This window comes from Bos mutus, chromosome 7, assembly GCF_027580195.1.
Source record: "Bos mutus isolate GX-2022 chromosome 7, NWIPB_WYAK_1.1, whole genome shotgun sequence".
In the NCBI taxonomy this organism is placed as follows: Eukaryota; Metazoa; Chordata; class Mammalia; order Artiodactyla; family Bovidae; genus Bos; species Bos mutus.
The window spans coordinates 54798863-54825729 of NC_091623.1; the positions used below are offsets into that span (position 1 = coordinate 54798863).

The following is a 26867-nucleotide window of genomic DNA, read 5'->3' on the forward strand; positions in this document are numbered from 1 at the left end:
CGGAGGTTCCTCAGAAAGTTAAAAACAGAACTACCCAAAACATCGTAAGTCAACTCTATTTCAATACATATATAGAACTAATGTATGCTCCAGCCAGTCCTCTCCTGGGTATTTATCTGAAGGAAACAAAGCTGTTCTTTTGAAAAGACAGATGAGAATTCCCTGGTAATCCAGTGTTTGGGACTTGCCACCTTCATTGTGGGGGCAGGGTTCAATCCCAGGTCAGGAAACTAAGAGCTCACAAAAGTGCAGCTTAAAAAAAAAAAAAAAAAAGAAAGAAAGAGGACTTCCCTGGTGGTCCAGTGGTTAAGAATCCACTGTCCAATGAAGGGGTTGCGGGTTTGATCTCTGATCAGGGAACTTGCCACAGGGCAATTAAGCCTGAGTGTGGCAACCAGTAAGCCTGCTCGCTACAATGAAGAGCCTGGGAGCCAGAAAAGTAAAAAGATGTCTGGACCTTGTGTTCCTAGCCCTGTTACAAGCTGGGGGATGAAATCCTCTAGTACCTTCCATAAAAGCAGTGGGAAAGGAATCCTGGGTTGGAAGAACAGCATGTACGGAATGCTGAGAATAAGTGAAGTTCATTCATTCAACCAATACTATTGACCGTCTGCCTCTAATGACTGGACGTTGATTCACGTGGTGAGGCTGAGAGATTCCCTGGCCTTCTGGCACTCACGCAAATGGAAGTGATATAATCAAGTCATTCAAAAGAATTTCAACCAGTGGATGAGTTTCAGTAATGAAACCATTAGAGCAAGTGACAGGGAATGATTAGGCTGTAGCCCAGGATGGAAGGGGCCAGAGGAGCATTGGGAAAAGGTTTTTTTTTAAAAAAAAAAAAGAAAACAAAACTTCCCTGATTCTGGGAAAGATTGAAGGCAGGAGGAGAAGGGGAGGACAGAGGATGAGATGGTTGGATGGCATCACCAACTCAGTGGACATGAGTTTGAGCAAACTCTGGCAGTTGGTGATGGACAGGGAAGCCTGGCATGCTGCAGTCCATGAGGTCGCAAAGAGTTGGACACGACTGAGCGACTGAACTGAACTGAATGTATTTATTTATTTATCTATAGTTGCACTGGGTCTTCGTTACTGCTTGGACATTTTTCTAGTTGGGGAGAGCCGGCTTCTCGTTGCAGGGGCTCCTCTTGTTGTGGTCACAGGCTCTGGGTGTGAAGCCTTCAGTAGCTGCAGCACTTGGGCTCAGTAGTTGTGGTGCATGGGCTTAAATGCTCCGAGGCGTGTGGGATCTTCCTGGACTAGGGAAGGAACCATTGTCCCCTACATTGACAGGCAGATTCTGATCCACTGTACCACCAGGCAAATCCTCGGGAAAGCTTGTTAAGAGGAGGCCGAGGCCACAAGAAAAGGTTGGCCCCACCAGGGATGAGAGGAAGGGCATTCCAGGTCAAGGGAACTGCAAGGTGGTCACACCAGAGCGCAGGATGAGTTCCGAGCAGGCACAGTGCCCTGGAGTGGGGTTTGGGTACTTCTGCTCTGGTGCACAGCCTCTGGTCTGCACTGGAGTCATTCCTCCCTTCCTGAGACTGCCTGGCACCCTGGAGGAAGCCCTGCCCTTCCTGATGGCTGCGGAAAGGGGATGGGGGAGCATCTGCTTCCCTTTCTTTCAAGAAAGCACAAAGGGAATGCAGACAGAGAGTGCAAGTTTATTCTGCCAAACTGTCCCTCATTATCATCCCATCCTCATCTCAGGAAATGGCCCTCCACCCTCACAGGATATCAGAGCAGGACAAGGAGCTGACCTTGACTCTGCCCTGCTTCCAAGTCCCAAAAGTGCAGTGTGCCTGCTGCCAAACTGAATGCCAAATTGGATCACGTCTCCAGTCTCCATGGCCCACTCCAGGCTCCATCATTGCTCCCAGTTTCCTGAATCCACCCTGTCCTCCACCAAACCTCTCCTACACACACTGTAGCTACTGCTGTCTCAGGAGGGGACCTGTAAATGCCTGAGTCAGGGGTGTCTCCCCTCTGCTCAGAACCCTCCACAGCTCCCACTTCACTCAGAGGAAAAGCCAAAGTTTTCCCCAGCCCATGTTCTACCCATTCCCTCCCTACCTGCCTCTCCCCCAATTCCCTCCCTCCCTGCACTCCAGCAACAGCAGCCTCCTGGCTTTTCCTTAAGTCAATTCCTACCTCAGGGCCTTTGCACATCCAGTGTACTTTGCCTGGTACATTCCTTCCCTGATATAATCAGGATTCACTCCTCACCTCCCTCTATTCCTGGTTCAATATCACCTTCTCAGTCTTTCCCAGGATGCTCTATTTAGAGTTTTCTGAACCCTCACATTTCCTATTCCCTTCCCTACTTTATTTTTTTCTTAGCACCAAGCACAAGCTACGTCTCCATATGTTTTATTTTTTAAATATTTCTGCATTTATTATCTGTATTGAGTCTTAGTTGTTGCTTGGGTGATCCTCCATCTTCTACTTCCACTTGGGGAATCTTTAGTTGAGGCATGTGAACTCTTAGTGATGCCACGTGGGATCTAGTTCCCTGACCAGGGATGGAACCTGGGCTGGGGCTTTTGGACAGTGGAATCTTAGCCAGTGGCCCACCAGGGAAGAGTCCCTTTATGTATTTTATTTTTGTTTCTGTTGCTCCTACTTTTAATAACGATCTCTGCATGATGGCAGGAATTTTGGTCTCTTCTGTTCATTACTGTGCCCCCAGCACCTGGAATGATGCCTGGCACACAGTAGGTTCTTTAAATTTTCTTTTTGTTTTTCATTGTGTTGGGTCTTCTTTGCTGTGTGGGCTTTTCTCTAGTTGTGGAGAATGAGGGCTACTCTCTAGTTGCAGTTCACTGGCTTCTCCTTAAAGTGGCTTTTCTCCGTGTGGAGCACAGGCTCTAGGGCGCTTGGGCTTCTGTAGTTGTAGGACGGGGACTCAGTTGCGGCTCCCAGGCTCTAGAGCACAGGCTCAGTAGTTGTGGTGCATGCGGTTAGTTGCACCGAGGCATGTGGGATCTTTTCAAATCAGAGATCTAATCTGTCTCCTCTCCATTGGCAGGTGGATTTCTTATCACTGAGCAACCAGGGAGTCCACACTCTAGGCTGTCAACACTGTTTAAGCCACTGTGGAGCTACAGAAGGAAGAACCACGGTTTACGGTTTTTAAACATTGGAAGGACTGATGCTAAAGCTGAAACTCCAATACTTTGGCCACCTCATGCGAAGAGTTGACTCATTGGAAAAGACTCTGATGTTGGGAGGGATTGCGGGCAGGAGGAGAAGGGGACGACAGAAGATGAGATGGATAGATGGCATCACCGACTCTATGGACATGAGTTTGAGTGAACTCCGGGAGTTGGTGACGGACAGGGAGGCCTGGCGTGCTGCGATTCATGGGGTCGCAAAGAATCGGGACGACTGAGCGACTGAACTGAACTGGACTGAACTGAAACCTCCGTAAAACTTGGGCCGCGCGGGGGAGCTCTCCGCTCGCACACTTGGGGCTGGGGCCAAAATAAACAATGATCTTAACTTGCTAAAAACCCGCCGGAAAGTGACCCCAGCGGAGGATTTTCCCAGACCTTCCGAGGGACGTCCCCGGTCCCCACTCGGCACCTTTTCCCAGGCCGTTTGGGGCGGGAATTCAGCACCCTCCACCCTTAAGAAGAAAGATCCCCGTGGAAATTCCTTAGGAACAATCTGGGAGCAGCGAGGAAAGCTTTTCTGGCTGGGCAGTGACTCGCAGCCCCTTCCCCGGGGGAAGGGCTCGAGCGTCCCTGAATGATCCTCCCTTCCCAGTCTGCCGCGCGACCTTCTTGGCCTTTCTCTGGTCTCCATGGCGACAAAGCGCGCGCCCCACAACAGGAAGCCTTAGGCGGCGGGGCTCCGCGCTTGGAGACTCCAGGATCCCTAGCCTTGAAGGGGCGGTTGCCGAGTTTGTGGATGACCGGCGCAGGCGAGGCCTGAAGCCGGGGGCGATGGCGTGCGGCTTAAATGCGCAGCGCCGGACCTCCCAGCATCCCGCGCCCTCTCCCTACAAATACAAATAGAACAAGCCCGGGCGAACACCCGCACAGATTTAGTGCTGGCACCTGGGGTTGGAGTTTCAGAAGCTGCGCGCAGACGGCGGGAGTTTGAGCGCCCCCTCTCCTCCCCCATTCCGGGCCTGGGAGCTACCTCAGTTTCCCTGCCGAGGGCAAGGGTTCGAGCGCCCCCGCTCCCCGCCCCGGTCGAGGTCTTTGGCCTCAGTTTCCCCGCGGAGCCTGGGAACAGCAACTCGCTGCGTCAGGACCACGAGGCTTCCTTTTTTTTTTTCCTGGAAGCTGTAAAGACGCCCCCGTGGCCGAGGTCCAGGCCGAAAGGGGAAGCGATGAGTAGGGGAGTAGAAGCGCCCATCCGTGGGGGATGCAGCGCCCCGGATGTGATGCGCCTTGAGTCTTCCCCTCCAGGGTTCACAGGCGCCTGGAAGTGCCTGGGCCTGCTGCGGTCGCTTCTCGAGAAATCTCGGTGTCATCTGGGCGGGTACTTGCCCCTTAGGGCAGGGGCACCCGTGATCGAGAGCGCCCCAGGAGGATCCTGGGCCCCACCGAAGCGAGGGACGGTCCACTCGATTAGAGGCCTGCTTGTGCTGGGGAGTTAGACTTGAGTTCTAATGCCCTCGAAGCTGGAAGCCTCAGTCTACCCCTCCGTGGAAGGGACACGATAACAGTCCCTACCGTCTAGGGTGGTTGGGAGGATCCAATAAAGCTCTTAGCGCAGTGTAAACGCAAAATCAAGGTTAGCCTGGCCCGGGGACAGGAACCCTAGCTCCGGGAACCTTCCCTGGGTTGTTTTTTTGGCTGCTGCCGCCAGGCAGCCCTCAGGACTTGAATTCGGAAATTCCGGTGTTGAGCGGCCACCGAGGGGGCACATAACCGACTTCGGCCAGGCACCCTCTCAATCCGGAAATGCCAGGGCCCTTGTTCCGGAGGGGAAAGCAGGAGGTTTCCGGGAAGCACCGCCCCCTTGGCCCCCCTCGGCCAGCCCAGCGGTATAAAAGGACCCGCGAAGTCCTGGGCGCAACAGTCTTAGCCGCGCGCCTCCGCCCCAGCTGGTCCGCCCCGCCTCCGCCTGCGATGGCTCTCGGCGCCGCCCCTGCAGCACAGCTTGCGCTCCTGGCCCTGCTCGGGACTCTGCTCCCAGGTGAGTCAGGGGTGAGGGCTGCCGTCGAGTCAGCTTTCGGGATCCGAGGTGCGCCCTGAAGCCATGGGACGACCGGCTCCCGACCGGCTGGGAATAAGGCTATTCGTACTTAGGTCAGTGTTTCTGGGAAGTTGGGGTTAGAGGCACCGATTGAAAGTCAGCAGCCGAGGGTTCCCATCCAGACCCTTCATGGCTCTATCCTGTGCTCTCCGACTGCGGATTGCCCCTCCCGAGGATCTACAGGTTTTCCGCTGTAAAATGGAGACGTTTAACAGTGGCCACCTCGCAGTGGTTGTGTCCTGGCCCCAGGAGGTGGTCTGACGGTGTAGACACACGCCCCAACCTTTAGGTAGACTGGAACCTCCCTCCCCCACCCCGCCATGCACATTCTGTTCCTCACCCCGTGTCCCTAGGGGGAAGTCCAGGACTCTGCTCAGGGGAATTCCAGGGCTGACTTGCCCAGGGAGCAGAGGTTGAGAAGTGGGATGCCCCTGCAGCCCTTCCTCACCTCCAGCTAGGAGGAAGGTGAGAAGGGGAACTGTGCTGTGTGCTGTGCTAAGTTCCTTCAGTTGTGTCCAACTCTTTGCCACACCATGGACTGTAGCCTGCCAGGCTCTTCTATCCATGGAATTCTCCAGGCAAGAATACTGAATTCCCAACCCAGTCTCCTGGGTTGGGACACTGGAACCCGTGCCTCCTTCGGCTCCTGCATTGCAGGCAGATTCTTTACTGCTGAGCTACGGGGGAAGCCCAGGAGAAGCGGGACAGCTGGCCTCAAATGCTGGCCACTTTGAAAAGCAGGAGTGTGAAAAATCCACACCATGGTTACCAGCTCAACGAAGAGTTCTAATTCAGACTCTAATCTGGAGTCTACCCTTTTCTAGCTGAGTAACCTCGCTTCGTGTGTAGGGCTCACCAGGCTCCTCTGTCCATGGGATTTCCGGGCAAGAATACTGGAGCAGGTTGCCATTTTCTCCTCCAGGGGATCTTCCCGACCCAGGGATCGAACCTGGATCACTTGCACTGGCAGGAGGATTCTTTACCACCTGGGAAGGCCCAGCATCCCTTCCGATCTCAAAATTTCCTTCTGAAATGGGAAGGATTCCAGAATCACCCTTGGAGAATTCAAAGAGCTGCTGTTTCCCTCCATCCCAGATGGAGTAGACCCAAAGTTGAAGGCAGAAATCTTTTTTTTTTTTTTTTGGGGGGGGGTTGGCGAATAGGATGGATGGGCTCAGAGAGACATTTTTTCAGCTTTGAAAGTGCCGTGGTCTGAGGGAGCTCATCAGAACAGACCGCCTCTTTCTTATCTGCAGCCACTGCCTACCTGCCCTGTGCTAGGAGTTGCTTATGTCAGCAGAAGTTGTGGTGACTGTATTTGCCCACTTTATAGATAGAGGAAAGTGAGGCCCAGAGAGGGGAAACCACTTGTCCAAGGGAGTGGGGACTAGCCTGATTGGAGCCCCTTTACCCCTGAAGGGCTGGCTCCCTCCCCTTGACCTCTTGGGATTGAAACATACACTGACTTCATGCCCCTCTTTTGCTAAAATCCTCCCCGTCTGCTCAGAAGTTCCTCAGAATGAAGACCACATCCCTGGCATGGCTTAACACTGCCTGCATGATTCTCTTGACCCTGTTTCCCCCCAACTTATCCCTTACTCTGCTCCAGCCACCCTGCCTCAGGACCTCTGTACTTGCTATTCCTGGAGGTCATTTTCCTTTTCTCTGGAATGGCTTGCTTCCGCTCTTCATCCTAATCTCTGGCTCACATATTCCCCAGTCACCAAGGCACTGTCTGTTCTCTCATCCCATTTTGTTTTTGCCAAAACCCTTGTCAGCATCAGTTGTTAATTATGTTGTTTACTCATGAATTTTTCTGTCTCCCACACTGAAGGCAGAGTTTTGTCTTGTTCAATGCTGTGTCCCCAGCACGGGCTGAATGCAGTAATATTGATGAGCCCCAGCTGTCATGCCTGACAACCCCCCTTTTGATTCCAGGGCCTGGAGGTGCCGGAATATCAATACATCCTTCAAAAGCTATCATACCCCGTGGAGACTCCCTGACGGTGAACTGCAGTAACTCCTGTGACCAAAAGTCAACATTTGGCCTAGAGACTGTATTAATCAAGGAGGAAGTGGGCCGTGGGGACAACTGGAAGGTTTTTCAACTGCGTGATGTGCAGGAAGACATCGAGCTGTTTTGCTACTCAAACTGTCACAAGGAACAGACAATAGCTTCAATGAACCTCACCGTATACTGTGAGTGGCTGGGTCCAGGGCCTGGACTAGGCAGACTGTGCTGGGGAGGTGGACAGGGGAGTCCCCAGCAGGTTGGAACAACCTTTATGACTTGGTGGGTGAAGGCAGGGTCTCACTGAAGAGCAGGGGTTCTATCTTTGAAAAGTCTCATTGTTGGTCTGGAACTCTTCCTTGAACTTTCTTGGGCGTGCCTTTGGAGTATGGTCAGAGAATCAGAACATTCAAGAATGCTGGCTCTCTAGGCCTCTTTAAACAGATGACAAAGTTGTAGATCTGACTCTTTAGAAAAAGATGCTGGGGGTTTCCCGGCAGTGGTTAGGATTCCGGGATTTCACTACCTTGGACTAGGTTCAATCCCTGAGATCTATCATCCTGCAAGCCTCACAGCTTGGCCAAAGGGGGAAAAAAAAAAAGATGAGAATTCAAATTAGCCCTGAGATGACACTTTTCACTTATTGGCAACAATCCAGAGAATTGATAACAGCTGTGTTGGCAAGGGTGTGCGGAAGCAGGTAATCCTAGGACATTGCTGACAGTGTAGGGGCGCAAAAAGCACAACTTCCAGTGGGGCAGGGGGCAGCAGTCTTCAAAAATGTCACACAAGGGGGTCCTTTGATAGAGAAGCCCACTCCTGGGAATTGGGCCTATAGATGGTCCTACCCATGAGGGAACTGAGAGGGGGCAGGGTTATTCACTGTGGCTTGATCAGGACGCGCAAAAATTTGCAAGCCACTCGAATGTAGGGAACTGGGGAAAGAAAGCAGTTTGATCTGGAATAGTATGCAACCGTATAAAAGAAGGAGACCGCTCTCCCCAACCCCTGGCAATCACTAGTCTGCTTTCTGTCTCTGTGTTTTCCTATTGTGGACATTTCCTTTACATGGATCATGGAGTGTGTGGCCCAGTGTATCTGGCTTCTTTCACTTATCAAACTGTTCAAGGTTTATCCATGTTACAGCATGTATTAGTACTTAATGCCTTTTATGGCTAAATAATATTTTATCGTATGGATGTAGAACATTTTATCTACCCATTAGTTGATGGCCATTTGGCTTGTTTCCATCTTTTTAGGTGGGATAGTGGTCACTCTAGCAGAGAGAGAGTGCTAGTGGTTGATGGGGGCATTTAGGGGACTTCTGGGGTGACTAAAAAAATTCTATCTTGAGTAGTATTTACAAGAGTCCTAACCTTAAAGCAGTTATATTAACCTGCACATTTACTTTTTTATGGTTTTCTGCTTCTTAGTATAACAATTAAAAATGTTTTTTAAAAAAGAATGAGATGGAAACTGCCAGGGGTACTGTCAAGTTCAAAAGAAGTAAGGTCCTGTCCAGAATCAGTAGTACACCTATCACAGTGTTAGAGAGCCACAGGGGCTAGGTGAGGAAGACTGTGTTTCTGCATTAAAGAGCCCTGAGAGGAAACACAGTAAATGAGAATAATAGCTGGCTGTGAGCAGAGAAGCTAGGGGCCTCTGGGAGAGGGCAGGGGGTCTAGTTTTCTCTGTGTACCTTTTGTTTCCTTTGGGCATTTTGACATGTGACAGTGAATTAACATGAATATAAGCAATAAATCAGTTCAGTTCAGTTCAGTCTCTCAGTCATGTCCAACTCTTTGCAACCCCGTAGACTACAGCACTCCAGGCTTCCCTGTCCATCATCAACTCCCGGAGCTTGCTCAAACTCATGGCCATTGAGTCGGTGATGCCATCCAACCATCTCATCCTCTGTCTTCCCCTTCTCCTTCTGCCTTCAATCTTTCCCAGCATCAGGGTCTTTTCCAGTGAGTCAGTTCTTTGAATCAGGTGGCCAAAGTGTTGGAGTTTCAGCTTCAGCATCAGTCCTTTCAGTGAATATTCAGGACTGATTTCCTTTAGGATTGACTGGTTTGATCTCCTTGCAGTCCAAGGGACTGTCAAGAGTCTTCTCCAACACCACAGTTCAAAAGCATCAATTCTTCAGTGCTCAGCTTTCTTTATGGTACAGTTCTCACGTCCATACATGACTATTGGAAAAACGAATCCGCCTGCAATGCAGGAGACCTGGGTTCTATCCCTGGGTTGGGAAGATCCCCTGGAGAAGGGAAAGGCTACCCACTCCAGTATTCTGGCTTGGAGAATTCCATGGATACTATATTATTCATTTGGGCTTCCCTGATAGCTGAGTTGGTAAAGAAATAGAGACATGAATTTCAAATTAAAACAGAAGAAAATAAAAAAGGAGGAAAGAAAGAAGATTGGCCTACTGGCTTTGGGATTAGACAGCCTTGGGTTCTAGTCCCAGCATATGTGTGTGTGTGTGTGTTCAGTCGTGTCCAACTCTTTGCGGCCCCATGGACTGTAGCCTGCGAGGCTCCTCTGTTCATGGGATTCTGTAGTCAAGAATACTGGAATGATTGCTGCTTCCTACTCTAGGGGATCTTCCTGACCAGGGTTTGAACAAGCGTTCACTGTCTCCTACATTGGCAGGTGGATTCTTTACCACTGAGCCACCTGGGAAACCCCTAGTCCCAGTAGGGTCCTCACTAACTGGGTGACCCCAGTGTGGGGGAGCGAGGGGGAAACCCATGGCTCCTGATTGATTTTCACTTGAAACCTCCTTGGAAGGATTTAATGATGCAGTGAGGCCTGAAGGACATTCTGCCTTCACAGTACCTGTGTCAAAGAAGCTTTGGGGTAAATATCAGGTTTGTTTTTGGTTTGAAGGATGTTTGAGCATTGGCTAGCCAAGTGAGGGAAGTCCCCAAACATTCCCAGTGGCCTCTGAAACCACACCCCCACCCAGAAACATCTTCACAGAACTGTCTGCCTCTCAGCCTGAGAGCTGAAAGCCCCTCCCGCCAGGTTTGAGTCCTTGCACTACTACGTTTCTCCTTCTTTGGCTTCCAGACTTTACCTTAGTTTTCACCTCTGGGAAATGGAACAGATGGGCGTACCCAGTAGCAAGGCGTCACCTAGGAGACACTGTAGCTTGGTCTTGCCCCACCACCAGTGGAAAGATTAGAGAGCATCTCTGGATGGCTGAGCTTTCTCTAGAAGGAGCTGTAATTCCTGTAGGAGGGAAGCCCTAGCTGGGCTTTGTAGGACATGTAGGAGTTGGTAAAGACAGGCATTCTAGTCAGAAGGAGCAGACTGGGCAAAGGTTTGGAGTGGAGAAACAAACAGCCTGGGATTGGGGAAACCAGAGGGATTGACTATCAAAAGATCAGTGTCACTGGAGCTGAGTCTGGCAGGACCTCGACTGCCAGGCTGTGAAGCTGAGATTTCTCCTTTGGGAAATAGGGAGCCATGGAGGATGTGTAAGCAGGCCAGGGATCTAGAGCAGAGGGCTGAACTTAGAGGAAGCCAGAGAGCAGCTGGCCGTGGACCCAATCCAGGTCACACATCTCATGGGCAGTGACACGTACAAGAAGGGAGTGGCCGACAAACATTTGAAGGGTGGAGTAATCAGGACTCAGTTTGGCACTAAAGATGGGGAGTCAAGGAGAGATACCGGTGGAACAGACCTCTTGCCCCAGTCTGGCTTTCAGGGCAAGGAGCTAGGCTTGCAGATGTGAGTCCCATTTGGGGACTGTGGTCTGAGGAGGCCTTCAGCTCTGCAAACAAGGGTTTGCAACAGATGGTCAGAAGTAAGAGTTGAATGTCTGGGGGTTTTCTCACCCCCTCTTTTTTAACAGCTTTTAATGTACAATGCAATGAACTTTGGTGTATTTATAGAAGTGTACAACCACAATCTACTTTAAGAATGTATCTGTCATATCCCTCACCTTAAAATTAACCTCATGCCCATTTACAGTCACTCTCTCAATTTCTGAAGTGGATTAATAATAGTCCTAAAAAAAATAATATTACTCCTACCTTCATTAGTCCCAGCTTACAGCTTAGAAAACTGAGGCTTGGTTTCTATAGCCACAAGGGCTGGGACTGTTCAGTAGCAAAGTCACTCCCCCGTAACCCATAGCAAAGAAGCAGAAAAGCTAGGAATCAACTCTAGGCTCCTAACATGTTAAGATCTCTGCTTTTTCTTTTTTTGGTTGGAAAAGGAAAGTTTGCTTTGTTCAGGGGGTTGGCAATCTGGGGAGAAGGTGAACTCATGTCCCAAAACCAACTCCCAACATCACTGCTGTTTAAGTGACATTTCAGGGCCACTTGAGAAGGGACTAGGAGTGGGAAGCCTCAAGACCTCTCCTTGGGGAGTCTAGGGTGGAGCAGGGGGCTCTCAATGCTAAGCCACAGCTAATGCTGGCAATTTCCACTGGCAGGAAGATCCAGGCTTGGAATTCTTACCTCATGCAGAATGGAGACCCTGGCCTGTGAATACCCTGCCCACAGATACTGGTTTCAGGGGATACTTGGGGGTATTTTTTTTTTGAGCATCTGTGGGTTGTTCTTACATTTTTGACATTTCAGGGGATCAGACAGTTTATTTGGGAACCTTCAAAAGCAGGCTTCCGAAAGGCCTCAAATAGGTGTGGGTACTCCAACCTCATTCTTTCTACAAACACAGAGCACCTCCCGTGTGCCAACAGTACAACAGGGAACAAAAAAAAGATTCCTGCCCTCCTGAACTGACATTCCATGGCAGGAATAATAGAAAACAAATGAACTCAGTCGATGATTTTGTACCTCAGAGGTGAGAGATGCTATGCAGAAAAATATGGCCAAAGAGAGAAGGAAGAACAGAAGTTTTGTTTTGTTTTGTTTTTTTATAGCAAAGTCTAGAGACTGGGCAGCTTAAATGTACTGTATTTATTTGCTGGGACTCCTGGCAATAGCCTTTAAGTTCCTTTCCCACTTGTGACTCTCAGATGCTGCAATGAATAAAGAGTTGTTTTGCCTCCTTCACAACCACTTGGGGACATCTCACCAGGTTATCCTGAAGCTCTTAACATTCCCATCTGGCTTAGGTGGTTTGGGGAGTGTTGTGGGGAAAAAGTGGTGAGGTTCCTGGAGCAGGTGTGTCCAGGGCCCCAACACACCCGCTGTGGGCAGGCAGCCAGCCTGTCCTGTTCACACAACACCCCTTTCCCCTGCAGGGTTCCCGGAGCATGTGGAGCTGGCTCCCCTGCCCCTCTGGCAGCCTGTGGGTGAAGAACTCAACCTGAGCTGCCTGGTGTCTGGCGGGGCCCCCCGGGCCCACCTCTCCGTGGTGCTGCTCCGAGGGGAGGAGGAGCTGGGCCGGCAGCCCGTGGGAAAGGGGGAGCCCGCCAAGGTCATGTTCACAGTGCAGCCGAGAAGAGAGGACCATGGCACCAATTTCTCTTGCCGCTGGGAACTGGACCTGCGGTCACAAGGGCTGGAACTCTTCCAGAACACCTCGGCCCCCAGGAAGCTCCAGACCTATGGTGAGGCACTGGGGAGCCAGCAGAGAAGATGCACTGAGGGGGATTTCTTGCTTGGGATGCGGGGTCCCTGGGAAGCAGAGGCCCCTGGCCATGGGGCTGCTGAGAAAGTGGCAACCTTGATTGCAAAGGCTTCTGGGAAGAGCATCTTCTTGGCCACTGGGGTGGAATGTTCTGGGCTGGGTGCCTGCACTGAAGGATGATCTGGAAAGGCTGTGACCCGGGGCAAGCGGTAGGTGTGTCCTGAGACAAGAGTGACCTAGCCAGTTTCCCTGGAAGAGGGCGTTCCAGGCCGGGGGATGGGAATGGCCAGGGAGAGGGCTTCAGGATGTCTGTCTGCCCCCTGTTTACACCGGCTCTGTCTCGCCAGTCCTGCCATCGATCGACCCTCACCTTGAGGTCCCCCGATTGTGGAAGTAGGCTCACGGTGGCCGGTGAATTGCACGCTGGATGGACTGTTCCCAGCCTCAGACGCTAAGGTCTACCTGGTGCTGGGGGACCAGAAACTGGAATCCAATATCACGTACGATGGTGACTCTGTCTTGGCCAAGGCCTGGATGGAGGAAAATGAGGAGGGCACCCATTCCTTGAAGTGTTCAGTGAGTCTGGGAGAGAACAGCCGGAGGACGAAGAGAACGTGACTGTCTATAGTAAGTAGAAACCCAAGTGAGCCTTCCAAGGGGCTGGGGCTAATGCCAGGGGTGGGGCTCACTGTGTGTCTCACTTCCAGGCTTCCCGCTTCCCACCCTGACCCTGAGTCCGCCTGAGGTCTCAGAATGGACTACTGTGACTGTGGAATGTGTGACCCGTGATGGAGCTGTGGTGAAGCTGAATGGAACCTCAGCTGTGCCGCCGGGTCCGAGGGCCCAATTGAAGCTGAACGCCAGTGCCAGCGACCACAGGAGCAACTTCTCCTGCTCTGCTGCCCTGGAGATAGCTGGGCAGGTGGTCCACAAACACCAGACCCGGGAGCTCCATGTCCTGTGTGAGTGAGGCCGCTGGACAATGACCCCTAAGTTCCAAGCCCCAACCACCAAGACCCTAAGAGCTCCTGCCCTCCAAGGCCTACCATCACCCCTACCGACCCCCTCCCTAATCTTGTTGTGTTTCTTCAGACGGCCCCCGACTAGACCAGCGGGATTGCCCGGGAAACTGGACGTGGCAGGAAGGCTCGGAACAGACCCTGAAGTGCGAGGCTCAGGGGAACCCAATCCCCAAGCTGAACTGTAGCCGGAAAGGGGACGGGGCTTCGCTGCCCATCGGGGACCTGAGGCCCGTTAGGCGGGAGGTGGCGGGCACCTACCTGTGTCGGGCCACCAGCGCTCGTGGCAGAGTCACCCGTGAAGTGGTCCTGAACGTGCTCCGTGAGTTCGAGTTCTGGAATGGGCAGGGCAGGGGCAATGTGGCCAGCTCAACACTCACTGCTGCCTTGTGTCCTCCCCACAGACGGCCAGAATATCCTGGACATTGTCATTCCGGTAGTAGCTGTGACCCTCATCTTGGGTGCTCTGGGCACCGCCGGTTATGTCTATAACTACCAGCGGAAGATCCAGAAATACGAGCTGCAGAAGGCCCGGAAGGCCCAAGAAGAGGCTGCCTTGAAACTGAATGCACAATCCACGCCGCCCTGAGCCCACCCCAGGATAGGACTTCTTCAGCTCCCCAAGCCATGACAAATGGGGCTGCATCAACCAATGGTGGACACATGCCGTTAAGCTACACCCACCTTCCCTGGATGCCAGAGGACCAAATAGAGGACTCAGTCAGGACAAATAGCATGTGGGGTCATGGCCTCTGCACAGTTATGACCCCCAGGCCTCACACCTGACCTGGAGCCACAGGACTAAGACAAAAAAAGGGGCCAAGACTCAGGGCATGACTCTGAGGGATGTCAAAGTCTGACCTGGCCGGAGGCTGTGTGATGGAGACCCTTACCTCCAGCATGGGGACACTCAAATGGGAAACATTGAAACTCACCTCCTGCTGTGTGTGCTGAGGCCCTACAGTCTGAAGAGAGATGTAGCCCTGCTCAGACACATGCAGCATTGAAACACAAATCCCCACACTTCCTGAACAGAAACCAGCTCCGGCATTACTGTCCACAGACTGTTCCCAGATCTTGATGATGACATATTTATTCACTGGTTTTTCTACTAGCTATTTATTGAGTGCCTTCTATGGGGGCTAGAATTTGTAAACAAGAACACTGATTCCAGCCCTCAGGGAGCTCTCAGTCGAATCTCATTCAGGGTCGTCAGGTACAACTATTAGGGCTATGCACTGCACAAGAGTGCCTGGCAAAAAGATTAAGTGGGGCTAGGATTTCCCACTCCATTGGCCAAGCTGCTTTCTCCCAGAAAGGGATTAGTAATGATGATAGGGTATTGCTGGTGACATGCCCAGAGATGACCCACTGAGCCCTTATACCCCAGAATTAGCGCTGACCTCTGTTAAGACACCTATCCACCCATATGCATCTCTGCTAATGCTCACAATGACACTTGGTTGTTTAGTCACTGAGATGTGTCCAACTCTTGTGACCCATGGACTGTAGCCTCCCAGGCTCCTCTGTCCATGGGATTCTGACACTTGGTGGCAGGCCTAAATGTGGTGCTCACTCCTTCATAGCTACACCACAGGGTCACATGAAACTCTGCCCAACCCCTGTGTGCCCCTGCCTTGCCCTTCCTGTTTCCATCTCAGTGGGACCACACAGTTCCAAATTCCTGCAGGGATGAGGGTCCTGCAGGCAGTGGGGAGGAGAGGCCTGGGAGTAGCCCCCCACAGCGTGGGAAGCCTCTCCCCAGTGCTAATAAAGCTGTTTCATCCTCCCAGCCTTGTGTGAGTTGAGGGGAGGTGTCATGTCCAGCTGGAACTCTTTCTACCAGTTTTCCCATTTCCTGCTCCAAGAAAAGGCTGGGAGTTCAAGGCCCAGCCCTCAGGCTCTAATCCAAATGTGAGGCTTATTAGGGCCTTTGAAGACTTTAGTGAAAATAAAAAATCCCTCTCCAGAAAAAAACATGACGTTTGGTTTGGAATGGCGTCGAGAGTCCATTTGTTAAGCTGTAGGGGTGGGGTGTATCCTGCAAGGCTCCTGGGCCCCTCAGTCTCTGTCTCTCACCCCGCTTTCCCCACCCGGTGGGGCCGAGGAGGCGGTGCTACGAGCCTCCTTATCTCCAGAGCCAGCTGTGACTCCCTGGCGCCCAGCCCTTCAGTCCGGGCTTTTTGCCATGGGGTCTGTGCTCCTCGTCTTGCTTCTGCTTTTGCTGTCGCCCTCCTACCCACGAGGCGGGAGCGCGCGGAGCCGTCGGGGTGCGCGGACGCAAAGCCCGGGGGGCAGCTCTCACCCACAGTTCTGGGTGCGCCTAAGCCCCGACTTCAAGGCAGTGCCGCTGGGGGGCTCAGTGTGGCTCAACTGCAGCAGCAGCTGCCCCCTCCCGGAGGGTTCCAGCCTCCGCACCGAGCTGCGGCGGGGTGAGACGCTCAGTGGGCCCCGCTGGGTATCCTACCAGCTGCTGGATGTGAGGGCCTGGAATTCCGATGTGCACTGCTTCGTCACCTGCGCGGGAGAAACGCGGGGGACCACGGCCAGGATTACAGCCTACAGTGAGGGACAGGGCTCAAGCCGGTCTGGGGTGAGGGGAGCAGGACGGAGTGGGGGTAGTTGACAGTCGCGCTAGGAGGAGCCCTCGGACCTTGCCCAGCGGCCCCCTCTTGCTTTAGAACAGCCAAGCAGCGTGATCCTGGAGCCTCCGGTCTTAATGGGCAGTGACTACACTCTGCGCTGCCACGTGACACACGTCTTCCCCGTGGGCTTCTTCGTGGTGACTCTGAGGCGCGGTGGCCGAGTCATCTACTCCGAGAGCCTGGAGCGCTTCACCGGCCTGGATCTGGCCAACGTGACGCTGACTTACCTGTTACCCTCCCGGCCCGGTGACTTTGGGCAGCCTGTTACCTGCCACGCCCGCCTCAATCTGGACGGCCTGGTGGTCCTCAGTAGCTCGGCACCCGTGACGCTGCCAGTCCCCGGTGAGGCACCCTTATAATCCTGGGAGGAGTGGGGAGGTGTTATGACCCCAAAAGGGGGCAAGGGCCAAGCTAGAGCATGTCCATGGGGGTCCTCACACCTCCAAGCGCTCTGTTTCGAATTCTCCCCTCCTATTCCCAGCTTGGAGTCCTGCGTCCATAGCCTTGGCCTCTACCTCCATCGCAGCCTGTGTGGGGATCTTTCTTGTCGTGGGGGCCCTCTGTCTGCGAAAGTACCTATCAATGCAGCCTCCGGCATAGAGGCATTGGTCCATGCAGGCTGAACTGGAGGAAAAAGCAATCTGGGACAACTGGTGGAACCTTGCCTGGATCAATAAAGACTTTCTCAGCCAGCTCTGCCCCTGGGCATAAAGTTCCCCCATTAGGGCATCTCCTATGACTGAAGTGGTCTTCTTTTTTGGCCTAGCCTCTTTCATTTTTCTCCAAGTTGCCTTGTCTCCCTGAGGGCCCTTGAGGTTTCCTCACTCTAGTCTCCCATACGGGAGCCCCAATCCCCCTGCATTGCCAGCTTGTGTAGTAAGAACCTCTCTCCTGGTCATTATCAGTGAGGAGCAGAAGGGCAAAATATGGGCCCTAGGGGGCTTCAAGATCTGAGAAGGCTGCTTCCTGGTGTGGCTTCTTCTGATTGGCTCCAGCGCTGCCACACAGCAGCTCTGATTGGATATTAAGTTTCCTACCCCGCCCCCTTTAGACCTTGCACTTTACTGGAGGGCAGGGGCGGGGCGAGAAGTAATCCCCAGAGTTCTCCATTAGCTCTAAGAGGGAGGGCACAGGTGGGCGGGGTCATATGTATATTTTGAGGGACTTGGATCTGCAGAAAAGATACCCGGGTGGTGACTGAGAAGGTGCAACCATATGGTGTGTGTGTGGGAGGGGGCGGGTGTGTGTCACAGACTCACAGCCTGAAAACATCCTGATAGTCACCCGGCCAGGTGGGCACATGGAGAGCGTCCAAATCTGGGGCCCAGAGACAGGGTCAAAAGTATCACAGTTGGCCTCTTGGCCTCGGGTGGACACAGAATCCAGACCTGCAGCGGATGCCTGGCAAGGCCCGTGTGGTCCAGGGCCCCGCCCGCCGCGCAGAAAGCGGATGGGGACGCTCTTCGGCGGCTTCAGCTCACACACGCCGCGCAGACACGTGCCTGCTGCACGCTGGGTAAATACAAGACCCAGAGCCGAGCCGACCCTAATTTAGACGCCCGAGAACGCAGCGAGCACGCACACGTGTTCCCAACTCGCTGTCACTTTCGTCCCCGCCCCTTCTGTCGCGTGCGGGGGCGGAGCCAGAGAAAGACTAGAGGCGTGGCTGTAACTCTTAGCTCCCTGGGGTTAAAAGGGAAAGGATCAGTGAGCGAGCCATCTCGAAATCTCCTAGAACCTTTCCACCCCCAGCTTCCGCTTCTCAGATCTCTCCTAGCCCCCAACTCAATCCCCGCTTTCAGGGGCTCTGGTGGGAGGGATTAAATATGGAGATGGAGTTCGGAGTCCAGCTCATTATGGAATCTAAGCAAGTGGTGGGTGGGGGTTTGCGAAGGACAACCCTGCATCCCCCACAACCTTCGCGTCGCCGCCGGGGATGACGCGGGAGCGTGCAGCCGCCCCCAGAAGGCTCCGGGCGATGGGGCCGGCCTCCATGTAGACCCCGGGGGTCGCTAGCACCTGCCAGCACGCCTTCACCAAGGCCGGTAGCCTGGTGCAAGCTCGCCTTCCCGCCCCCTACCGCCGCCTCTGCTGCCGCCCCCTCCTTGGAAACCAAGTTACCAACGTTAAACCAATCCCCGAGCGCAACTCAGCCTCCTCCACACCCCACCCGCCGCGCACCGCCGTCCTCTAGCCCAGCTCAGCGCTCGCGGTCCCCTCACCTCCTGCGCTTCCCCCGCGGCGGCGATGCCAGGGCCCTCGCCAGGGCTGCACCGGGCGCTGCTCGGCCTCTGGGCTGCCCTGGGCCTGGGGCTCCTCAGCCTCTCAGGTAAGCCGGTCTGGCTGAGGGTGGACAGGGTGGGGGCGGAGTTCCTGGACCCGAGAAGCGGCCACAAGCTCCTCCCCTCTCCGCCCTCGCCTCGCTCCCACGCTTCTGCTCCCACCTTGAGCCCAGGGGCCTTCTTTAACCCTCTTCCCCACAACACACACTGAAAACCCAGCTTCCTGACTTCTCGATCGCCCAGGTCTCTACCCTACCTTCTTCGAGATCCTGGTTGCTCTTTTGCATCCATCCTCGAGCTCTGGAGACCCCACGTCTCCCTTGACCCCTCCCGGGGTACCTCCTTAGGTTCTACTATGCACCATAGTCCCTACGGCGTCTTCCTTACTCGAAATCAACGAAGACCCGATCTCACCTACTGCCGTGACTCAAAGGCGCTGTTTCCGCTCCGCTCGGAGCCCTGGCAACCGAGTCCATCGGCTGTCGGCTGTTCCCGCGGTTCTTTTCTTGAGCCCAGCCCCAGACCTCTTTCCGTACTCTTCACCTCTTCACCGGGGTTTGGAATCCTCCTTTACCCTTGCTTGACTCAGTCTCATCTCTCTTTCGACACCTCCTCCACTTCAACCAGTCTCCCCCTCTCTTGGCGAGAACAGTGAGAACCAGGTGGTTTCCCTTCCTACCCCCGGGGTCCCCTCCTCCCAGCATTGCTGTGTGCATTGGAGACCCCATCTTTCCTCTCATCTCTCCCCTCCCCGTATGCTTCCCCATCACTCTGCTGGCAGCTTGGAGAGCAGGACTCTTCGCTACCATGTACCAGAGACACCCTCGAGGTTTGGGTCGCGGGAGCGCGCTTGTAAACCCGAGACCTCGGCAGGATTTGGCTCCCGGCTGTGCCCTCTGCTCCTTCCCTGGGAATCCCTGACTCGGGCAGAGGGGCACGTAGATCCCAGGGAGGTGGCTCCCAGGCTAACCTTGCGTTTCTCCGAGCAGCCGTCACGCAGGAACCTTTCTGGGCGGACCTGCAGCCCCGAGTGGCGCTCGTGGAACGCGGGGGATCACTGTGGTTGAACTGCAGCACCAACTGCCCACGGCCCGAGCGCGGTGGCCTGGAGACCTCGCTGCGCCGGAATGGGACCCAGAAGGGTCTGCGCTGGCTGGCGCGGCAGCTGGTGGACATTCGCGAGCCGGAGACTCAGCCCGTCTGCTTCTTCCGCTGCGCGCGGCGCACACTGCAGGCGCGTGGGCTCATTCGCACTTTTCGTGAGTTCTCAGCTGCCACGCTCTTAACTCCACTACTTTCCCTCCCTTCCAGGTCCCGCTCCCTGGGTCAAGGGGTCCTCTTCTTCAGACCCCACTCTCTGAATCCGCACCCCCTCCCCTTCTTGGTCCCCGGAGTTCGAAGCCAAGTCCTTCTGAGCCAGGCATTTCCAACAGCCGTAGTTCCTCCTCCTTGCAGAACGGCCAGATCGTGTGGAGCTGGTGCCGCTGCCAGCTTGGCAGCCAGTGGGCGAGAACTTCACCCTGAGCTGTAGGGTCCCCGGTGCTGGACCTCGTGGGAGTCTCACATTGACCCTGTTGCGGGGAACCCAGGAGCTGATCCGCCGCAGCTTCGCCGGGGAGTCACCCCGAGCGCGGGGCGCCGTGCTCACAGCCACGGTCCTGGCGCGCAGGGAGGACCATGGGGCTAATTTCTCTTGCCGTGCTGAGCTGGACCTTCGGCCTCATGGCCTGGGGCTGTTTGAAAACAGCTCAGCCCCCAGAGAGCTCCGAACCTTCAGTGAGTAGCTAGGAGGAGAAGGGGCCCAAGAGGGGTCGGGCTGGTGTTTAAGAATTTTGAAGGCAGAGGAATCAGAATTCTGATTCTTGCTCCAACACTCACCAGCTGAAAGTTATTTTCCTCTCTGCCTTGAGGATAATTCCATATTATAGTACATGTGAAACGCTTAGAGCATATTGAGCGTTCGGTACAAAAGTTCAAACTCTGTTTTTCTACCACCAGCCCTGCCTCCGGAACCCCCTCGCCTCACTGCCCCCCGGCTCTTGGAAGTGGGTTCAGAAGGACCCGTGAGCTGCGTCATTGATGGGCTGTTTCCAGTCTCGGAGGCTGGTGTCTACCTGGCGCTGGGGGACCAGAGGCTGAGTCCCGATGTCACTCTCGAAGGGGACGCTCTCATGGCCATTACCACAGCCACAGCTAGCGCAGAGCAGGAGGGAGCCAGGCAACTGGTCTGCAACGTGACCCTGGGGGGCGAGAGCCGAGAGACCCGGGAGAACGTGACTGTCTACAGTAAGAGTGGGACCTTGGGGGTGGAGCCAGAGGAAGGCGAAGGCGGGGCCAATAGTGGGTGGGGCCGTGGTACCCCAATAGGCGTGGCCCGAGAGTCCCGAAGAGGCGGGGCAGCTACTACCTACTAGTTAGTAGCTAGAGAGGTGGAGTCTATGCTGCCCCAATTGCAAGATCGCAGACCCGACGAGGATACCTAGATCTGTGGCCTGATCTCCTCAAGAGGGCGGGCAAGAAGGAAGAGAAGCCTTAACAGCCCACCTGTGGGGTGGGCGTCCCCACAGGGGTCTGGGGCGTGGAATTTGAGCTGAGTCTTGGAAAGATGGGCGTTTCTGAACCTGCACTGTACGCACTGTTCGGCTGCAGGGGTAAGTTTCGGCTTACTGAGCTGCAGCCTTGAGAGGTGGGAGGGGCGCGGTCAGTGGTCTCCCGGCCAATGCCCCCCGCCCCAGGTTTCCCGGAGCCCCACCTTACTCTGAGCGAGCCCAACGCCCCCGAGGGGACGATCGTGACAGTAACCTGCGCAGCGGAGACCCAAGCCCTAGTCACACTAGACGGAATTCCAGCCGCGGCCCCGGGACAGCCCGCCCAGCTCCAGCTAAACGCCACGGAGTACGACGACAGGCGTGGCTTCTTCTGCGACGCCACCCTCGAAGTTGACGGGGAGACCCTGAGTAAGAACGAGAGCGTAGAGCTGCGCGTCTTATGTGAGTTGGCCTTTAACCTCTCGCCTCCCTCCTCGTCATCTCAAGGGCCTACCCGATCTCTGGCCGTATCGTGGAAGTGGAGGCTTTTCTCACGTCTAGGCTCCTGTATATATATGCCCCTGCCCTCAGACGCTCCCCGGCTGGACGATTCGGACTGTCCCAGGAGCTGGACGTGGCCAGAGGGACCAGAGCAGACACTGCGCTGCGACGCCCGCGGAAACCCACAGCCCTCGGTGCACTGCGCGCGGCCCGACGGCGCGGCGGTGCTGGCCCTGGGCTTGCTGGGTCCGGTCACTCGTGCGCTCGCTGGCACTTACCGCTGCACTGCGACCAACGACCAAGGCCAGGCGGTCAAGGATGTGACCTTGACGGTGGAGTGTGAGTTGGGGTACATGGGGCACACCTCTGTCTGGTTCTCAGGTCCTAGGGGTGGCCTGACTACACAGGAGTGTGGAAACAGGGTCTAAGGTGTGCTTTTGAGCAGGATTTTGAGAAGGTGGTGAGCGGGATTATGGGAAGATCTTAAGAGAAGGACGGAGAGGAGGAGGTGGGAGTGTGCACAGGGGCCTGGGGCGTGGCGTTTGAGCTGAGTCTTGGAAAGGTGGGTGCTCCAAACCAGCTAACAATTTTTAGGTCAAAGACTGGGGAGGGTCAAACAGTGATCAGTGCCAAACTCCTTTGCTTCGGTGGCCAGTCCCTGTGCAGAGTGTAGCCTGTCTGCCTAGGATGGGAGAAAAGGGTCCAGGGACTCTAGACTGTCCACTAAACCCCAGACTCAACAATACTCCCCTCTCTAGATGCACCAGCGCTGGACAGTGTGGGCTGCCCTGAACGCATTACCTGGCTGGAAGGAACAGAGGTCTCCCTGAGCTGTGTGGCTCTTGGGGTCCCACCACCCAACGTGAGCTGTGTGCGCTTTGGGGGAGCCGAGGTCATCGAGGGCCTAATGCGTGTGGCCCGGGAGCACGCAGGCACCTACCGCTGCGAAGCCACTAATGCTCGAGGGTCGGCAGCTAAAAATGTGGCTGTGACAGTGGAATGTGAGTGGGGACAACACTGTTCAAGATGGGGCATGTCAGAATAACCTTGAATAACTGACTTCCAGTTGCACTGCTTCCCAGATGGCCCCAGGTTTGAGGAGGTGAGCTGCCCCAGCAACTGGACATGGGTAGAAGGATCTGGGCGACTTTTTTCCTGTGAGGTGGCTGGAAAGCCACAGCCAAGTGTGGAGTGTGTTGGCTCCGGAGGCACCAGTGAGGGGGTGCTGCTGCCACTGGCACCCCCAGACCCAGGTTCCAGAGCCCCCCGCATCCCTAGTGATCTGGCACCGGGTACCTACATCTGCAATGCCACCAACCGGCACGGTTCCATGGTCAAGATGGTCACCGTGAGCGCGGAGTGTGAGCGAGGCCCAGGCGGGCGGAGGGTAGGGGGCGCTCCGGGTCTCGGCCTCTCCCTGACCCACTCCCCCCATCCCCCCACAACCCCGTGGCTGTTTTGCAGCGCCACCGCAAATGGATGAATCTACCTGCCCAAGTCACCAGTCTTGGCTGGAAGGCGCGGAGGCTGCTGCGCTGGCCTGCTCCGCCCGGGGTCGCCCCTCCCCGCAAGTGAGCTGCTCCCGGGAAGGCGCGCCCCGGCCACAGCGGCTGCGGGTGTCCCGAGAGGATGCGGGCACTTACCGCTGCTTGGCCACCAACGCACACGGCACGGACGCCCGGATCATCACCGTGGGCGTGGAATGTGAGTAGGGCAGCACCAGATACATGGCACTCGGTCTCCAGGACAGTGAATAGAAGAGGTGGGATTGCCCAGGGTTGTTCAAGGGCACCTCTCCTAGTCCCGTTCCCAGGAACAAGGAATCCGGGCCTTAACATGAGGGTAAAGGAAAACTCTAGGGAACAAAAGCCGGCTCCCCTCAGTTTCTGGGTCTGAAAGGCACTGGCCTGGGTCCCCACCTCCTTCCACTCAGTGAAGCAGGGCTCAGTTTAATCCCAACAGGCCAGTGGTAGGGGGAGGGGACGCTGTTGGAAGGCAGAATCCTTGCCTGTTCATTTCAGGAGGGGCGGTCTCAAAAAGGGGCGCTTGGTCAGCAGCTGGCCCCCTTCCACATCCTGTCCCCTGTAGACCGCCCAGTGGTGGCCGAGCTGGCTGCTTCACCTCCAGGAGGCGTGCGGCCAGGTGGGAACTTCACGTTGACCTGTCGAGCCGAGGCTTGGCCCCCAGCCCAGATCAGCTGGCGCGCGCCCCCGGGGGCGCCCAACATTGGCCTGTCGAGCAATAATAGCACGCTGAGCGTGGCTGGCGCCATGGGCAGCCACGGCGGCGAGTACGAGTGCGCAGCCACCAACGCGCATGGGCGCCACACGCGGCGCATCACAGTGCGAGTGGCTGGTAAGTGGCAATGGGGAGGAGGCGGGGTGAGGGATCTGAAGGCGGCTGTGACCTGTGCCTTGGTATTATTGATCCCACCCCTGCCTCCCTCTCAATCTCCACAGATGAGACTGATGTGAACCAGGGTAGAAATTAGGGGCGCCCTGATGGGTGGGGCTTTGATGGCGGGTTCGAGATGGCAAGTGGAGGGACAGGGAGCTGACTGGAGTCAAAGTAAGGGAACCTTGGAGGATGTGACTGTTATGAGGAGGGAATTTATATTAACTTTTGAGCAGTGAAGACGATACAATTCAGCCTCCACTGTGTCTCTGTGGAGAAGGGGGTTAAAGAGGGACCAAAAGAAGAGGATTGGGGTGAGGCCCCAAGATTCCCACTCTCATTTCGTGTATCTCTAGGTGGGGTTGGGTTCTTTTTTTTTTTTTTTCAACTTTTTTTGCCATGTGACACTTAGTTCTCTGACCAGGGATGGAAACTGCGCCCCCTGCAGTTGAAACGCGGAGTCTCAACCGCTGGGGAAATCCCTAGAGGCTGGGGTCTTTCTGGGGAGTAGGAATGACCAAATCACCCTCACCATCGTTCTGAGGGTGAGAGTCGGACACGACTGAGGTGACTTAGCAGCAGCAGAGTTGGTTGACTTGGTATCCCTGGGGTTAGGGGCTTTTATCCTCCCTGTGATGGGGTGGTGTGTAAAATGGGTCAAGGGCTTCACCCGAGTTGGGGGTGCCCTTTACTGGGGTCACTCTTCTCCTCCAAGGCTGAGTTCCCTGATGCTCCCTGCCAGGCGCATGAGGACTGACTTCATTTCTGTGGGGAGGGGACAGAAGTGGCCCGGGCTGGGCGTGTGGACCGAGCCCGGAGCTCGTCATCCTCTTTGAGCGTCTCCACCCCGCAGGTCCGTGGCTCTGGGTCGCTGTAGGCGGCGCGGCGGGGGGCGCAGCACTCCTGGCCGCGGGGGCCGGCCTGGCCTTCTACGTGCAGTCCACCGCCTGCAAGAAGGGCGAGTATAACGTGCAGGAGGCCGAGAGCTCAGGCGAGGCCGTGTGTCTGAACGGCGCGGGTGCAGGCGCCGGCAGGGACGCAGGAGCTGAAGGTGGATCAGAGGCCGCGGGCACCTCGGAGGTGCCGGCAGGGGCGAGGTCTTCGCCATCCAGCTGCCGTCAGCTTGAGCCCGCACCCCTCTCCCCGCGGGCCGGGGACGCCCCGCCCAGACTCACAAGGGGGCTGATTTATTGTTCTATTTATTTATGTATTCAATTCTAGGGGCGTCACCCCGCATTTTCTACCCCCTCCCCCAATAAAATTTTTTTAAAGGACTCCGGCTCCATCTGCTTCATTCTGCGATGGGGATTCAGCAATCCAGGGTTCGAATCCCAGCCCTGCCGGTTACTGATTCAAAAAAACCTTTTGGCTTTTGAGGACCTACTACATGTCAGGCACGGTCCAAGCCACCTTTTCATGACTAGACCTGAAGTTTGCTCTCCAGGCTCCGTTTCCTGCCCTCCCTAGACCCTTGGGCCAGGGTGGGGACCTTGCTCCTTCCTCCCTTTCAGCCACTTATCTCTTCCGCCCAGCGCTGCCTTCTAATCCGGCTGGTGTTTGGGGGTGGGAGCTACATGAGCTTTCCCCCAGGCCTGGTTCCGAGCAGAGCTGAGCCTGCCTTCCTTGGATGGGTGGAGGCCCTTCCCAGGGGTCTAGGCACTGCCAGGCCCCCAAGCCCTGCAGGGATGGGTAAACAAAGCTGGGTCTGTGAGTGTCAGCCTCTGGGATGTCCCTTCTATTACAGAGTCCACCCCTGCCCCACCCTCAAGGCCTCCTTCATCCTGTGCCATCCACAGTGGAGTTTACCCCTAACCTGTCTTTCAGTATTTTTTACTTATTGGCTGCACCCGCAGCAGGTGGGATCTTAGTTCCCCGACCAGGGATCAAACCCACGTCCTCTGCATTGGAAGGCGGAGTCTTAGGCACTGGACCACTGGGATGTCCCCCAGCGTGCCTTTCATCGACTTGGCCATCGTGATTCAGAAGAGACACAGAGGGTACCAGCTGCGTGCCCCATCCCCCACAGCACACCACCAGCCATCCCCCTCACCCTCTGCAGCAGAAGGAGAGAGCAGCTGTGCCTCCACTGCCCCGTTTCCTCCTCCCTCAAAAGCAGGAACACAGAGCTGCCAGAAGGAAGCAGGCCTGGACAGCTCCAGCTCCACAGGCTGGCCCCTCCACCTCAACATTTCAGGAGAAAAGGTGAGAGCAGGAAACAGGGGCACCAGAGACCAAGCCAGTGCTGGGTGCCAGGTACAGAAGGCGACAAGGCCCAAGTGAAGTGCAATCCCTGCTGTACCCCCGCCCCTTTATTTATCTCTCTGCCCTCACCCGAGTCCTCAAGGTTTCCGGAGTCCCACAGAGTCCTCCCTGCCACAGGGCTTTTGCTCGTGCCATCGCCTCGGCCTCAGGTGTCCTCACCCCCTGTAGCTGGTTCCTTACCATCAGGTCTCTACACAGAGGTCACCTCCTCAGAGAGGCCTTCCCTGCGAACATGGTAACTCCTCACCTCCTTATGTACTTTACTTTCTTATTCTTTCTTTCTTCCTTTCTGGCTGGGCTGGGTCTTTGTTGCTCTGCACTGGCTTTCTCTAGTTGCGGTGAGCATGGCTACTCTTCGTTGTCGTGTGTGACCTTATTGCGGGGGGGTCTTCCCTTGTGACTCAGTGGTAAAAAATCTGCCTGCAATGCAGGAGCCACAGGAGACACGGGTTCGATC

The 26867-nt window shown here is 55.2% G+C and overlaps 3 protein-coding genes across 3 annotated transcripts; all 3 read left to right on the top strand.

Moving 5' to 3' along the window:
- The first annotated feature begins 4907 nt into the window (after positions 1-4907).
- On the top strand, positions 4908-15775 carry LOC102288402 (intercellular adhesion molecule 1-like). Its single transcript, XM_070373638.1, is given in 9 exon segments — positions 4908-5157; positions 7156-7416; positions 12451-12759; positions 13127-13153; positions 13156-13380; positions 13383-13406; positions 13487-13741; positions 13872-14120; positions 14203-15775. Coding segments are annotated over 9 exon segments (1770 nt in total). The 5' UTR covers positions 4908-4922; the 3' UTR covers positions 14388-15775.
- Positions 15776-15931: 156 nt separating this feature from the next.
- Positions 15932-17340, top strand: ICAM4 (intercellular adhesion molecule 4 (Landsteiner-Wiener blood group)). The gene is made up of 3 exons (XM_014480508.2): positions 15932-16362; positions 16480-16785; positions 16925-17340. Exons 1-3 carry the CDS (start codon positions 15987-15989, stop codon positions 17041-17043), a joined length of 801 nt encoding a protein of 266 aa, XP_014335994.2. The 5' UTR covers positions 15932-15986; the 3' UTR covers positions 17044-17340.
- Positions 17341-18321: 981 nt separating this feature from the next.
- On the top strand, positions 18322-25395 carry ICAM5 (intercellular adhesion molecule 5). Its single transcript, XM_070373637.1, is given in 12 exon segments — positions 18322-18772; positions 19715-19984; positions 20181-20501; positions 20724-21011; positions 21461-21715; positions 21845-22093; positions 22513-22755; positions 22837-23115; positions 23219-23458; positions 23843-24109; positions 25002-25235; positions 25238-25395. Coding segments are annotated over 12 exon segments (2766 nt in total). The 5' UTR covers positions 18322-18690; the 3' UTR covers positions 25276-25395.
- Positions 25396-26867: the final 1472 nt, after the last annotated feature.

Excerpts from the sequence above, each read along its gene's own strand:
- ICAM4 (XM_014480508.2), top strand. The coding sequence starts at position 15,987 with ATGGGGTCTGTGCTCCTCGTCTTGCTTCTGCTTTTGCTGTCGCCCTCC. Across the intron at positions 16,363-16,479 it reads GGCCAGGATTACAGCCTACA|AACAGCCAAGCAGCGTGATC; the intron begins GTGAGGGACAGG and ends CTCTTGCTTTAG. Across the intron at positions 16,786-16,924 it reads CGTGACGCTGCCAGTCCCCG|CTTGGAGTCCTGCGTCCATA; the intron begins GTGAGGCACCCT and ends TCCTATTCCCAG.